Source organism: Apodemus sylvaticus, chromosome 10 (assembly GCF_947179515.1).
Source record: "Apodemus sylvaticus chromosome 10, mApoSyl1.1, whole genome shotgun sequence".
Taxonomy (NCBI): Eukaryota; Metazoa; Chordata; class Mammalia; order Rodentia; family Muridae; genus Apodemus; species Apodemus sylvaticus.
The window spans coordinates 25,573,038-25,587,320 of NC_067481.1; the positions used below are offsets into that span (position 1 = coordinate 25,573,038).

Below are 14,283 nucleotides of genomic sequence, written 5' to 3' on the forward strand. Positions count from 1 at the left end.
TGTTGCAGAGCAGACACCTGGAGACCTCCTGCTGACGTACCCGAGATGTGGGGACAGCACACCACTCATCCTGTGTGCCTTTCTCTGTTCATACCAGTCTCCTAGGACACAAAGAGCCACCAGAGAGAAGTGATTCCCCCCCATCCTGCCTGGATACCCTGTTTGCTGGGCCCGGTACCGCAGATGTCTCCCTCCCAGTGCTGTTCTGTCCCTCTCTCCATCCAAACAAGCAAGACACTGGTTCATGCCTGAGGAAGGCCATTTATTTCCAAGATATAGACTGTACTTTTAGGACAGGACTTTCAGAAGCAGGAATCTTAGTTATAGCCTAGAGAGGTGTGTCAAGGACACAGTGGCGGGGGCCATGCAGACGTGGGGGCTTTACCCAACACTGTCACAACACTTTTTAAAATGAGCAAAACATCTTTAAAAATCCTTATAAATTCTTTATAATATGTTACACATTAGAGACAATATTTACAGTGAAAGGGAGAGGGAGAGACTTTACAGCAAATCTTAGCATAAACCAGAAAGACTGATAGACCTGGGCAGCGGGGCAGGTCACCCCACTGGGGATCCCCTGGAATGAGTGACGTGGAGGGAGGACTAGTGCTTTAGGTTTATTTACAGTGTGGGGGAAGAGCAGCTGGGTCCTGGGTCCCACCCACGCTGCAGGAACAGCTCAGCTGAGACCCTGTACATCAGTGCGGGACAGTTCTTCCCAACTGAAGGTGAGGTTGCTAAGCTGCAGAAGGAAGCAGGGTAAATGGGGACGAGGAAGCCGCCAGCTGCAGGTGGGTCAAAAGCAAAACAAAACAAAAACCCAAAAAAAGCTGGGAGCAGGCAGGTGAAAGAGCTTAGGGGGTGACTTAGAGGTCAGCAAAGAATGTGAGGAGACTCCGGTAGTAGTGGGGTTCAGTCGGGCCTCTGTGGAAACAGCTTGAGGCTAAGGTGCCTGTGTGAACCAAAGACCAAAGGCAGAGTCCTGGATTGGGGACTGGCAGGGAAATGAAGGGGTTGGGGTTGAAATTGCTACTGCAAACAAACACCTTTGCACTGTGACTACACACACACTCACGCACACACAAGCCCCCTCTCCCGTGGACACCCACCCTACACAGCCGCTCCCCAGACATTCATCCTTCCCCTCTCCTTAGCTAGGAGCTAATGGCGTGGGGGTGGGGTGGGGGTTGGTGGCAGAGGACAGACCCAAAATCCAGTCTGTATCTTTCCTTCTGTATTAAACTTGGGCGGTCTACCCACACTGCATGGGTCACCAAGGGTCCCTAAGTAGACTCACACAAAAGGGCCACTAGGTTCTTTATCCAAGGGACATGACTCCCAGTAGCCCCTCCCCTCTCCTGAGGACTCCCACTTCGGTTCAGCTGGGCCTTGTTCTCTGTCCACCCCACCTAACTCCAGCCTGCAGCACCAGCACCGCCCTTCACACCCCGCCCCCAACCTTCTGCAGCACTGGAGGAGGCTGAGGGGGGCACAAAGGGACGGGAATTCCTGCAGACCTGGCACAGGAGAGGGCGTCACAGACACTGGTGGAGGCGGGCGGCAGCTGAGCGGCGCGGGGGTAGACCCTGCAGGGCCCCTAGGTCCCCCGATGGCAGTGATGCGGCGGACGAGGCCCGTGCCTTGGTGGACTCCAGGCTGCTGAGGCCAGAGTCCTTATTGTCGCTGTGCGGTCGCACGCCCGCGGGCTCCGGAGGGCCCCCTCCGCCCAGCTCCTTCCACTCGTTGAAGTTGAGGTCGGTCAGCGGGCTCTGCACCACCACCGTGTGGCGGCGCCAGCTGCTACGGCGCCGCCGCGTCTCTGGCGACAGTGGGCGCCGCAGCCGCACGGCCAGCATGTCGTCGGCGGTGCCACGGAGACGTAGCCGTAGGGCTTCCACGCGCGAAGGTCGCGAGCCGAGTGCTGGTGCGGCCGCCGGGGGGCCGCAGCGATTCCTGGCTGCTGGACGAGGCCGAGCCCGGCGGCTCGGGACCGCGGGGACCCGCCCGGGCCGTACCCGCGCCGGGACCCTCGGCATCCGCGCGGCTGCGAGACAGGCGACGGCGCGCCAGAGTGTCGCATGGCATAAGATGGTGTGAGCTGAAGGATGGACGGCGTGACAGGCGGCCCCCGGGGCCTGCGCCGCCCTCCGTGTCCGTCTCCACGTGGCTCAGCTCGCTGCGTTCGTCGTCCGCCTCGTCGCCCGCGCCCGCGCGCCGCCCGCCGGTGCCCGAGCACACGCTACGGTCCATGGTGGACAGGGTGGAGTAGCCCGAGACGATGGAGCGCGTGTCCGCCGCAGGCCGCTCGTCGGGTGCCGTCGGGGGGCTGAGGCGACCAGGGGCCTCCTCGGCTGCGGGGCCCGGCAGCTGCCCCTCGGGTGGCTCCTGCGTCCCCACCGCAGCCTTGTGCGCCTCCTGCTCGGAGTCATCGTCGGTGCTGCTGCCCAGGCCCCGTGCCTCCCGCCGCTTCTTCCGTTTGCGGTTAACCGCTGAGATGAAGGAGATCGCCAGCATCTCCCGGGCGTAAGGCTCTTTCTTGGGGACCCACGAACCCTGTGCAAGGAGACAGCGAGGGTAAAGAGGGCCTTACACATTCCTACTCCTCGCCCTCTACCATGGCATCCAATCGCCACGTCCAAAACAAATCAGTGCCCACACCAGCCTGTTCCCCACCCATTCCGTGCCTGCTGGGGCGCCACCACCGCATGCTCCTGTCTGACTTGAGAGCTGGGTAGGGTCTTCTTCTCCAGCCACTTCCAGATAAATTCCTTAGACTTACTGGCAACAGTCCAAGACAATGAATGTGTCTGGTCCAGGATCCCTGTTGTAGATGCTAATGCATTGTTCACATCTACCATTCTCACCTCCACTCTCCCCACTGGAGAAGCCTTTCTCTCCAGGGCACCACGCCGTCACTTCCTCCTTTCCACCTAGTCCCCAGGCTAACAGGGCTGCCCTGAGTGGCCGAGGAACCTGGTACAAGGCCCTAGTCTGGATGGTGGCCACTCCTTTCAAGCCCCTGCTGTGCTCCCTGGCCTGGCTTGCACCAGTCCTCACTGAGAAGCAGTGATCTTGGCTGAGTCCCTCCATCCGGAAGCCCCTCAGTGGCCCATCTCGGTTTTGCAGCATCCTGGGAAGTGCTAAGGACTTTGTTCTTAACTCCTATCCCCAAATGCGGTCACTTCAGGCCTCCGTGTCACATAGCAAACGCTCCTATGAGATCCAGACTCCTTTCCAACTGTGACTCCATCTCTCTCCTCTGTCTGTACCCAGATCGACCCACGGAGAAGGCATCGTCCCACCTACCCTGCCCAAACCGCCTCCATCCACACTGCCCCCTAAGAACAGGGCCCTCTCCCCGCCTCAGCAGCCCTTCCCACCATAGAGCCCTCCTTCAAAAGCAGGCTCTGCTTTCCTCCCCAGCTTGGTTCAAGACCAGATGACGCCACCCTCACCTCCACAGCCTAGCAACAACCTCAGGCCTAGTGTCCAGACTACTGCTTGAAGCCAGTGTGTACTCTCCGGCGACCGCTCCTCCAAGCCTTCCTCTGAGGCTGTTTTCACTTTGATCTGACTGGCAGCCCTACTGTCTGTCTCCTGTGTGCTGGATCCTCTGATCGAACGACCCTCCTCCCGTTCCATCTGCCTCAAGTGCAAAGAGGTCCGCGGCCTTGCCCAGGGAGTGCAATGGGGGTGGGCGGGTACAGGAACCGAGGACTAGAAGCCAGGGTGTAAGCAGGCAAGGAGCTATTTGCAGGTCTCTGAGACATAGTGACCTTAGGACAAAGCTCCCTGTCACTGAACTGTGCAGCGGCTGAGGTTATCAGGGACCCTTGCACTGGAACACATGTGAAAGCAGCAAGCATCAGGCCACGTGCCTGGGATGGGCTTACGGCAAATCTGGGCCCCGCTGAGCCACTGAGGCAAAGGTGAAGATACTCAACCCACAGTACTCAGCCGGCTCCACTCAGAGCTGTGCCCGACTGAACTGGGTCCCCCACCAAAGCCAGACACTGCCGTTCTAACCCCAGCCGTGAAGGTATCTGGAGAGAGCTTTGGAAGAAAACTAGGTTTTGATGATGAGTGTGGGGCCCTAGTGATGAGATTAATTTCTCTTCCCCTTTCTCCTTCTTTAGGACACAGTGAGGAGGTAGTTGTCAAAAAAAAAAAAATTAAAAGGCCAAAACAAAACCAGGAATGAAGCCTTCACCAGAAGCTAACTTGCTAGCACGGTGAACTTGAACTTCTAGCTCCTCAAGCTGTAGGAAGTCAGTATTCATTGGTCTTTTTGTTATTCTTGTTGTTGTTGTTGGTTAGTTGGTTTTGGTTTTTCAAGATAGGGTCTCTGTGTGGCCCTGGCAGTTCTGGTTCTTAACTATGTAGCCCAAGTTAGCTGAGAGCTCCAAGATCTGGAGTGGGATGTGCGGCCGCCGCCCAGGCTAGGGAGTTCATTGTCTAAGCCTCCCAGGCTTTTGTCCAGGCTAAGACCTGCACCCCGGCCCTCAGCATCCCAGCCCTCAGCACCCCGGCCCTCGCACCCCGGCCCTCAGCATCCCGGCCCTCAGCACCCTGGCCCTCAGCACCCCGGCCCTCAGCACCCCGGCCCTCAGCACCCTGGCCCTCAGTACCCCGGCCCTCAGCATCCCGAGGCCCTCAGCACCCTGGCCCTCGAACTCGCACCCCAGCCCTCAGCTCTGCTCTTGCCAGCTGGGCCACTTAGAGCAGATGCTGGAACACACAAGTAGCCGCTGCGAGGCCCCGGGTAAAGCTACACAAGTCCTTCCTGGTTTCTTTTTGAGGTTTACTTTTATAGAGAATGAGCATTATCTGCATGTATGTCTTTGCATGCAGTGTCCATAGAAACCAGGAGAGGTTGGATCCCCAGACTAAAGTTACAGTTGGTTGTAAACTGCCATGCAGGTGCTGGGAGTTGAGGTGGGCTCATTGCAAGAGTAGCCAGTGCTCTTACCCAGAGCCATCTCTCCAGCCCCGCCCAGGCCCAGCTGGATTCCTTAACTGCACATGCTCAGAAAGAACACCTTAGTCAGTGGGGGCTGTGGATGTAGCTGGTATTTTAATCATGGACCTCGGTGGCAGAGGGAGGCATCACTGGGAACTGAACTGCTGCTGTTGCAAACAGGGCAACTGCCAGCCACAGTCTCCACAGAAAGGCTGAACTGGGGGGCTGGGCTGAGAGCTGTGCATGGAGCCTTCTGGAACAAGACTGTATAGCTGAACTCAGCTTGATTATTTACTTATTTAGCTATTGCATAGGTGCTTCATCTGAATGCATGTCTGTGCACCAAAAGAGGGGAATGAATCCCATTGTAGATGGTTGTGATCCACCATGTGGTTGCTGGGAATTGAACTCATGACCTCTGGAAGAGTAGCCAGTGCTCTTAACCACTGAGCCATCTCTCCAGCCTCCCACCCTTTTTGAAGGGGTCTGACTGAGAGTATATAACTCCTCTCTTTAAAGTGATGGTGATCCCCATGTAGCCAGATAACTCTCCCCTGGAGGTTACTTCCTGAGCTTTGGACAAGCCAAGGGATGAGGAACCTGTGGTGAAATGGGATGAATCCAACAGCCCAGCTGGGGATCAGGGGGCCTCAGGCTGGTTACTCTGGGCTACACGGATAGTTGAGGTAGAGAGGCCATCAGAGAAGTAGGAGGGGACTCTTCCCTCCAAACAGGGACATCTTTTGGTTTTTTGAGACAGGGTTTCTCTGTGGAGTCCTGGCTGTCCTGGAACTCACTTTGGAGACCAGGCTGGCCTTGAACTCAGAAATCCGCCTGCTTCTGCCTCCCAGTGCTGGGATTACAGGCTTGCGCCACCACGCCCAGCTTCAAACATGGACATCTTTGTTAAACAAGTTCACTTCAGCCAGTTTATGGCATATGCTAGCTCACACTCCAATAAGGAACAGCTCAAACAAACAAACAAACAAAAAAACAAACCCAAACAAAGAGAAAATGATTCTCATAGGGAGGACACAGTGAGTGTGGCTGTAACTCATGGAGTGGGGTCCACCTGGGTCCCATCTGAAGCCTCTGAAAACCCTGACCTCATGGAAGAAGAAAGGAAGGAAAAGAACAGGCTGCCCCGCCCTCGTGTGTATCTACTGTGGTGATGGCTCTGTGTATCTGCTGTGGTGATGGCTCTGGTGTATCTGCTGTGGTGATGGCTCTGTGTATCCGCTGTGGTGATGGCTCTGGTGTATCTGCTGTGGTGATGGCTCTGTGTATCCGCTGTGGAGATGGCTCTGTGTATCTGCTGTGGAGATGGCTCTGGTGTATCTGCTGTGGTGATGGCTCTGGTGTATCTGCTGTGGTGATGGCTCTGGTGTATCTGCTGTGGTGATGGCTCTGTGTATCTGCTGTGGAGATGGCTCTGTGTATCCGCTGTGGAGATGGCTCTGTGTATCTGCTGTGGAGATGGCTCTGGTGTATCTGCTGTGGTGATGGCTCTGGTGTATCTGCTGTGGTGATGGCTCTGGTGTATCTGCTGTGGTGATGGCTCTGTGTATCTGCTGTGGTGATGGCCCTGTGTATCTGCTGTGGTGATGGCTCGTGTGTGTCTGCTGTGGTGATGGCTCTGTGTATCTGCTGTGGTGATGGCTCTGTGTATCCGCTGTGGTGATGGCCCTGTGTATCTGCTGTGGTGATGGCTCGTGTGTGTCTGCTGTGGTGATGGCTCTGTGTATCTGCTGTGGTGATGGCTCGTGTGTGTCTGCTGTGGTGATGGTTCTGTGTATCCGCTGTGGTGATGGCTCTGTGTATCTGCTGTGGTGATGGCTCGTGTGTGTCTGCTGTGGTGATGGCTTGTGTGTGTCTGCTGTGGTGATGGCTCTGTGTAACTGCTGTGGTGATGGCTCTGTGTAACTGCTGTGGTGATGGCTCGTGTGTGTCTGCTGTGGTGATGGGTCTGTGTATCTGCTGTGGTGATGGCTCTGGTGTATCTGCTGTGGTGATGGCTCTATGTAACTGCTGTGGTGATGGCTCTGTGTATCCACTGTGGTGATGGCTCTATGTAACTGCTGTGGTGATGGCTCTGTGTATCCGCTGTGGTGATGGCTCTGTGTATCTGCTGTGGTGATGGCTCTGTGTATCTGCTGTGGTGATGGGTCTGTGTATCTGCTGTGGTGATGGCTCTGGTGTATCTGCTGTGGTGATGGCTCTGTGTATCTGCTGTGGTGATGGCTCTGTGTATCTGCTGTGGTGATGGCTTTGGTGTATCTGCTGTGGTGATGGCTCTGGTGTATCTGCTGTGGTGATGGCTCTGGTGTATCTGCTGTGGTGATGGCTCTGTGTATCTGCTATGGTGATGGCTCTGTGTATCTGCTATGGTGATGGCTCTGGTGTATCTGCTGTGGTGATGGCTCTGTGTATCTGCTATGGTGATGGCTCTGGTGTATCTGCTGTGGTGATGGCCCCAGCTAGGCTCTGGGGACACAGCTGACAATCCCTGATCTGGACCTCAGAGTCAGGAAAGAGCCTGGCAGCAGCAGTCTCAGCACTCTGCAGATGTGGTCTCCAGCCCTGAGATGCAGGGCTGGCTGGCCCAGGCCTTGGTACCTGACACGGCGGCTGCAGGCTCAGACGCTCTGTGGGTCATCCTACAGGCACCACCTGCTATACACAGTTCGAAGCCTCTGTCTCCCTTACAGTTAATCCTGTTAACCAGGCAGCCTGGTTTGCGCCTTGGGCTCTCAAGTGCTTAACTAGCCATTTCATATTCATGCTGAGGCGATCCCATGTCCCCAAATGCTCCAACCCTGACCGCAGAGGACCAGAACAGGATCTCCATGGCATTCGCCGAGGGGAGAGGAGACCTGCAGATGCCCACCCCCGGTGGCCGAGAACTTGTAGCCCAAACTTCTAGTTCCTTGACCTCTGAGCATTGCCTTCTCTATCTGTGGAGTGAGGATGGTTAAGAACAGAGAGGTGTAGTAAAGACAGCATGAAGAGGGTGTGGCTGGCTGGCTGCAAATGTGAACTGGTACACTCGTGACTGGGCAGCTCACCAGAGTCTCGGGGATGGGCAAGTCAGGTGTTTGGCACTTTCTGAAAGGCATGCTGTGTATGTTCAATGCTCTGTGGCTAAGCAGACCCCTCCAGAGGAGCCACCAAGCCAACATGCAGATTAAGGAGGCACAGACTCTGGGGAGGCTGGCATCCCACAGCCAGGCAGCCTTAGGGAGGGGAAATGTCTACTGCAAACAGATGTGGCCACAGGGGCTAGGGTGGAGGACTTCTGTCTAGGACAGTGAGTGGTTCACAACCTTCCTAATGCCATAACCCTTTCAACCCTTTTAACATAGTCCCTCAACTGTGACCCCCTCCAACCGTAAAATTATTCTCATTGCTGCTTGATAACTGTAATCGTGCTTATGAATCGTAGTGTAAATATTGATATGCCCCCCTGCGGAAGGGTTGCTGGACCCACCCAAGGGGTCTCCACCCAAAGGTTGAGAACTGCCGGTCTAGAGGCTCGGACAGAGGACAGCACTGTTGAGCACAGAGCCCGTGGAGCAGAGTGGCCTTCTAAGGCCTCCTGCAACCCACCTCAGACTGACTCAGTGGAGGCCCACTGCCCACCAGCAGTGCCCAGAGACTGACCACCTATTTCCTCCTTCTTGTTGCTATCCCCAGAGGCATCTTCCCCGCCTTGGGGCTTGTCCTCCCTCTACCCACAGTTGCTCTGAACACCTCTCAGCTAGACCTCTCGTGTCTGTGCACGCAGACATTTGCTTTGTGAGCCCCACCCAGCTTCTGTCTCCTCCTCCGGGTTCCAATTCTCTCCAGCTAGTATTGTTTGCCCACTAGTACAATACTGGAATCCATTCCAAGATAAACCCTGTGTGGATAGGAGTCTACTTGCTCAGCTCTCTCTCTCTCTCTCTCTCTCTCTCTCTCTCTGTGTGTGTGTGTGTGTGTATGTGTGCGCGTGTGCGCACGCATGTTTGTGGCCTGTAGAGACAGGAAGAGAATGTTAGATTCTGGGACTCAAATTTATTGTCGGTTGTAAACCAACCAATGTGGTTGCTGTCAACTGAATTCAGGTTCTCTGGAAGAGCAGTCAGCACTCTTAACTACTGAGGCGTCTCTTTAGACCCTCGGCTCCTGCTTGCATTCTCAGGATTCAGTACATGAGGCAATGCAGGGGAGGTTCAGATGAGATCTGTGTGGCGTGACTCAGTGAGTACAGGGTGTCTGGAGACACTGGAAGCCTTAGGTATGGGGGAAGGGCTGTGTCACATGCTGAGATGGAGAGCGCCCCGGCCTCTTCCACCCCATTAGAGATTTTGGAGAATTGATAGTAATTAGTTTAAAGATTTATTTTTATTTTATGTGTACATGTGAGTGCATGCACGTGTTGAGCATGAGTACAGTGGCCAAGGAGGGCTTCAGAGCTTCTGGAACGGGAGCTACAGGCAGCTGTGAGATGCATGTGAGCTCTGGGGGGCCAAATCCAGGTCCTCTGCAAAGACTCTGAATGTCTCAGACATCTCTCTCTCTAACCCCTGTGGTAGTATTTCTACATGAGCAAAATAACTTTGTTTTTAAGATTTTTGGGGGGGGGGTACATATGTGTGCATGTGTGTGTGCAAATTGTGTGTGTGTGCATGTGTGTGAGAGTGCGTACTCACATGCCTTCATACATGCATGCTGAAAGCCTGGAGCCCAGAAAAGGCTCCAGATCTCCTGGAACTGGAGTTACTGGATTCTGAGTCATGAATCGCAAGTGCTAAGAACTGAACTCTGTCCTCTTCAATTGTGATTTAATTATTGTATGAACTTACATAAACTTGACAGTATTAACCTATCACACGTGTATGGGCCACTTTCATGTATGTAGTCCACTACTGTGAAATGGGAGACTGTTTTTAAATATTCTATTGTAGTGGTTTGATATGGCCACCATCCTCTCATAGATTTGGATGCTGAGTCATCAGAGAGTGTCATTGTTTGAAGGATGAAGAGGTATGGCCTTGTTGATGTAAGTGTGTCACTGAGGGGCTTGTTTCGAAGCCCCTGCCAAGCTCAGAATCTCTCTCTCTCTGCCTCTGAATCAGGATGTAACTCTCAGTTACTTCTCCAGTGTCTGCCTGCATGCCACCAAGCTTCCTGCCGAGACGACAATGGACTAAGCCTCTGAAACTGTAAGCCAGTCCCCAATTAAACGCTTTCTCTTTTAATAGTTGCCTTGGCCATGATGTGTCCTCATAGAAATAGACCAGAACAAGACAACCATTTTATACCAAGATACTATAAAATTGGATAAATTGATGAATTATTTAAAAGAAAAATGAGCCAGGTGTGGTGGCATACACCTATAATCCCAGAACCCAAGAAAAAGGTAGGAAGACCACAAATTTGGACTCCATAGAGAGACCCTACCTCATTAGCAAGCAACCAAGCAAGCAAACATACAAAGAAATAAAGAATACTCGGCAGGTAAAGGGATTTGCCATCAAGCCTGAGGACCTGAGTTCAATCCCTGTGATTCACATTGTAGAAAACATATTCACAATAAATAAGTGTAATTTAAAAAATAAGCAAACAGCCAGGCAGTGGTGGTGCACGCCTGTAATCCCAGCACTTGGGAGGCAGAGGCAGTCGGATTTCTGAGTTCAAGGCCAGCCTGGTCTACAGAGTGAGTTCCAGGACAGTCAGGGATATATAGGAAACCTTGTCTCGATAAAACACAAACAAACAAAAATAATCAAACAGAAAGCCCCAAACATTTTATCCTTGAAATATTTGGTAGAATTTACCAGTGAAGCCATCTGGCTCTGGCATCTTCTCTGTTGGAAGTTTTTATACACAAATTAAATTTCTTTAGTAGATGCAGGACTATTTAGGTTATTTCTTATGCAAATTTTGGTAGTTTGAATCATAAGAATAGGTTTATGTCTTTTAAGTTACTGGGATTTTAGGCACAGAGATGCTTATGGTATTTTCTGAGTATCTGTGTGGTCTGTACTGATGTCCTGTGTTAGTGTCTGTGTGTGTGTCTGTGTGTGTGTGGTCTAGAGATGTACTGTCTCATCCTTAGCATTGGTAATTTGTGCTATGTCTTTTTATTCTGTCAGTCTGATTAGAAGTTTATCAATTTTATTGATTTTTTTCAAAGAAACAGCTTGTAGTTTCATTGATTTTTCTTAATTGTTTTGTTTCATGGATTTCTCAATCATCTTTGCTGTTTCCTTCCCTTTCCTTTGTTAAGGCCTCCCAGACAGCTTTTCTCTGTTTGGGTTTTTCTTTTTCTTTCTTTTTTTTTTTTTTAAGATTTTATTTTATTTATATGAGTACACTGTAGCTGTCTTCAGACACACTAGAAGAGGGCATCAGATCTCAATACAGACAGTTGTGAGCCACCATGTGGTTGCTGGGATTTGAACTCAGGACCTCTGGAAGAGCAGTCAGTGCTCTTAACCACTGAGCCATCTCTCCAGCCCTGGGTTTTTCTTTTTGTTGCTGTTGTTGTTTTGGTTTTTGGTTTGTTTTGTTTAGAGACAGGCTCTTGCCATGCAGCCCTGGCTAGGCTGTAGCTCCAGCTGCCTGCAGCTCCCGAGTGCTGGAATTACACCACCATCCTCAGCTCACCTGGAGAGCTTAAAACATATTTACCCCAGCAGACATATTTACCCCAGCAGACATATTGCTGTAGTTTTCATTTTACAAATGAGGAAGGTGCAATTCAGAAAGAATTACCCAACATCATAAAATAAGAAGCAAAGCCAGGACGGACTCAAACTCAGGACTTTCTGCAACGAGAACTGCTCTCAAGTCACACTGCCCCTCAGCTACCCAACCCCAAGAACAGCCTCCTCTACATCAGAGGCCTCTCCATGCACCACCAAGGTTACTTCTCCGCTTCTCTTCCCAGACACTCAGTGTTTCCCACCTTCCATCCACAGGACCCTCAGCTCGCCCCCAACCCCCAGTCCAACTTGTGTCTGTCGTCCTGAGCAGACACTGTGGTGGACTGCCTTGTCTAGGCAGAACACACTTAGAAAGCCATGGTACTAACCTTGGACTTGGCTGAACTACAGGTGGTGGAATCTGCTGGCAAAACAAAGAAAACCGACATTAGACTAGGAAAGATCAAAGGTTAACAGATGAAGGCGTTTGTTCTCCCCAGGCCCTAGGCGGGCCACTGGCTCAGCTGGCATTTTCTATGGGTTACCCCATCAGATGTTGTTAGCCACTGCTTCTTTTAGAGGCAGGAAGTGACATCAGTCTGTGGGCCACTGGGTCTTCACTTGCCCAGGGTTAAGGACAAAGGAGGCTTTTCTCTAGACCTGTCTTCTCTCCCCAACCCCCTCCTGCCTCCCATGACACTGAAGCACTGGAGAGAAAATGCCAGTATCGGATGCAGTCCACAGAAACCACAACGGGGCGACACAGCACATCACAGATACTCTGAAGAAATGGAGACCACACAGTGCAGAAAGAGGCTTGTGCCGCATTCCCACCCCATGAGAAGGAAAGGGCCACACTAAGTGATCAAGGAACAAAGCAGAGATGAGGTGGGTGAAACACGGGTACAGTGGGCTGGTGACAGAGTGACATCAACCTGCCCTTAAGGGGCAAGGCCCCCTTTTAAACCCAGTCAGAACCATTAGACCCAAGGGTCTAGAGTGCCACTCCTTAATATCTCCAGCATGGAGAAGGAAACGGATAACGAGACCTTGGCAGTGCCCTCTCCAAGGCTGGAAGGGAGCAGGTTGGTCCAAGCTTAGGACAAGGCCGTCCAGTTAATCCACACTCTGTGGCAGGCAGGCAGGTTAGAGGCCCCTCCGCAGCCCCTCCCCCGCGAATGGTGAGCAGAGCAACAATGGCTGACCACACTCGACACACACGGGACAGGCGGCAGCAGGTGATTAGAAGAGACAGGGGGCTGCTCTCTGCTACCCTACCCCCAGCCTATGTCTCAGAACTAAGGGTGCCGTGGGGCCCTTTCTCTGGGACAAGCCAGCAGGCAGTGAAGCCAGAATGTGAGATGAGCTAGTGGCTGGGGCTAAGGAGAAAGGGCCTGCTCACTGCCTCCGCGCACAGAAGCCATCTTCCTCTGGAACAGAACTTCCAGGGTGAGTGTCCAGGGCCTCAACTGAGGCAGGGGTTGTTGTTTGACAATGGCTTCTAGGGTGGTATCAGTATAACCAGTCCCTACAGAGGCTGGGTCTATACTCAAGTTCCCTCATCTTGGTCACCCTGAAGTGCTTCCACTGTACGGGGAAGGACACGGAGCTCATGGCCATCTGTAGGCAGGGCAAAGGGTCTGCCTTCCTCTGAGAGGAGGCAGGGTGGGGTCAAGGGTCAGCTGTGGACCAGCACTGCCAACTGCTGTCAGGCTGGGGTCCTCACTCCTTCCACTCACGCCTGCCCAGGCTTCTTATAATCACCCGCTACTGTTAGTGACCGAGGCCGCGACACCGCACTATACCCTTTAAATCTCCAACAGGTCCGCTGGAGGAGGAGGGCAGGAGAAACAGAGGGAAGGGAGGATGGAGGAGGAGGGAGGAGATCAGGGGGAAAAGAGGAAGGAGGGACGGGGTACAAGGAGAGAAGGAAGAGAAATTAAAAAGAGGAATGTTCCCAGAAGTACGCTGTCAGCTGTAAAGATCAAGGGCTCAGGAGAGAGACCAATGAGGAAGGCCAAACACACAGCCCTGCCCTGCCCAGCCCCTCAGGGGAAGCTGAGCAAACATCTGGATTTTCCCAGGGAGGGAGAAAGCCCTCTATGGCCCATCTTGGGGTGCTGCCAGGCCAGGGCCTTGCAAGGAGGAGACAGGGAAGCTAAACATCTGGCCAGGCATCTGGGACCCTCAGAAGGGCAGAACCCGCCCCCTTCCCCACCACACAGGCCACTTACTCACCTGAGCCTGGATCACTGGGCGGCACTGTCCTGCCAATGTTGGGCAGGAGGTACTCGATGTTGGGCACCGACTGTGGCTCCTTGTCATCAACAGGGGTCTGCAACCAGGAAGGAGCGGTGAGCCGGCAGCCTCACGGCTCCTCTATACGTGGGCTGCATCAGTGGGCATGCTCTGAGAACAGGTCTGACAGATCTTCCACAGAACCTTGTCCTGTCACCCCTCAGGGTGCCACCCATCAAGCCGAAGGCTCCCCCAGCCGACTGAGAACAAGGGCTTTGATTCTCCCATCAGACTGGACTGCCCTAAATGCTAAATACTGAGTTTTCTCAGTTTGACCTGTGTCTCCCCCATCAGATTGTTGCTCCTGAAGGGATGGGCCGTGTCTCCTCCATC

General features: G+C 53.2%; 1 protein-coding gene across 1 annotated transcript in view; it reads right to left on the reverse strand.

Moving 5' to 3' along the window:
- Positions 1 to 241: 241 nt before the first annotated feature.
- The window catches only part of Arhgap23 (Rho GTPase activating protein 23), a 64,889-nt gene continuing 50,847 nt past the window's right edge, over positions 242 to 14,283 (reverse strand). Inside the window, 4 exon segments of the mRNA XM_052197481.1 lie at positions 242 to 1,943; positions 1,945 to 2,556; positions 12,042 to 12,073; positions 13,891 to 13,987. Of these exon segments, the coding sequence (XP_052053441.1) occupies positions 1,539 to 1,943; positions 1,945 to 2,556; positions 12,042 to 12,073; positions 13,891 to 13,987 (1,146 nt within the window). The 3' untranslated portion in view covers positions 242 to 1,538.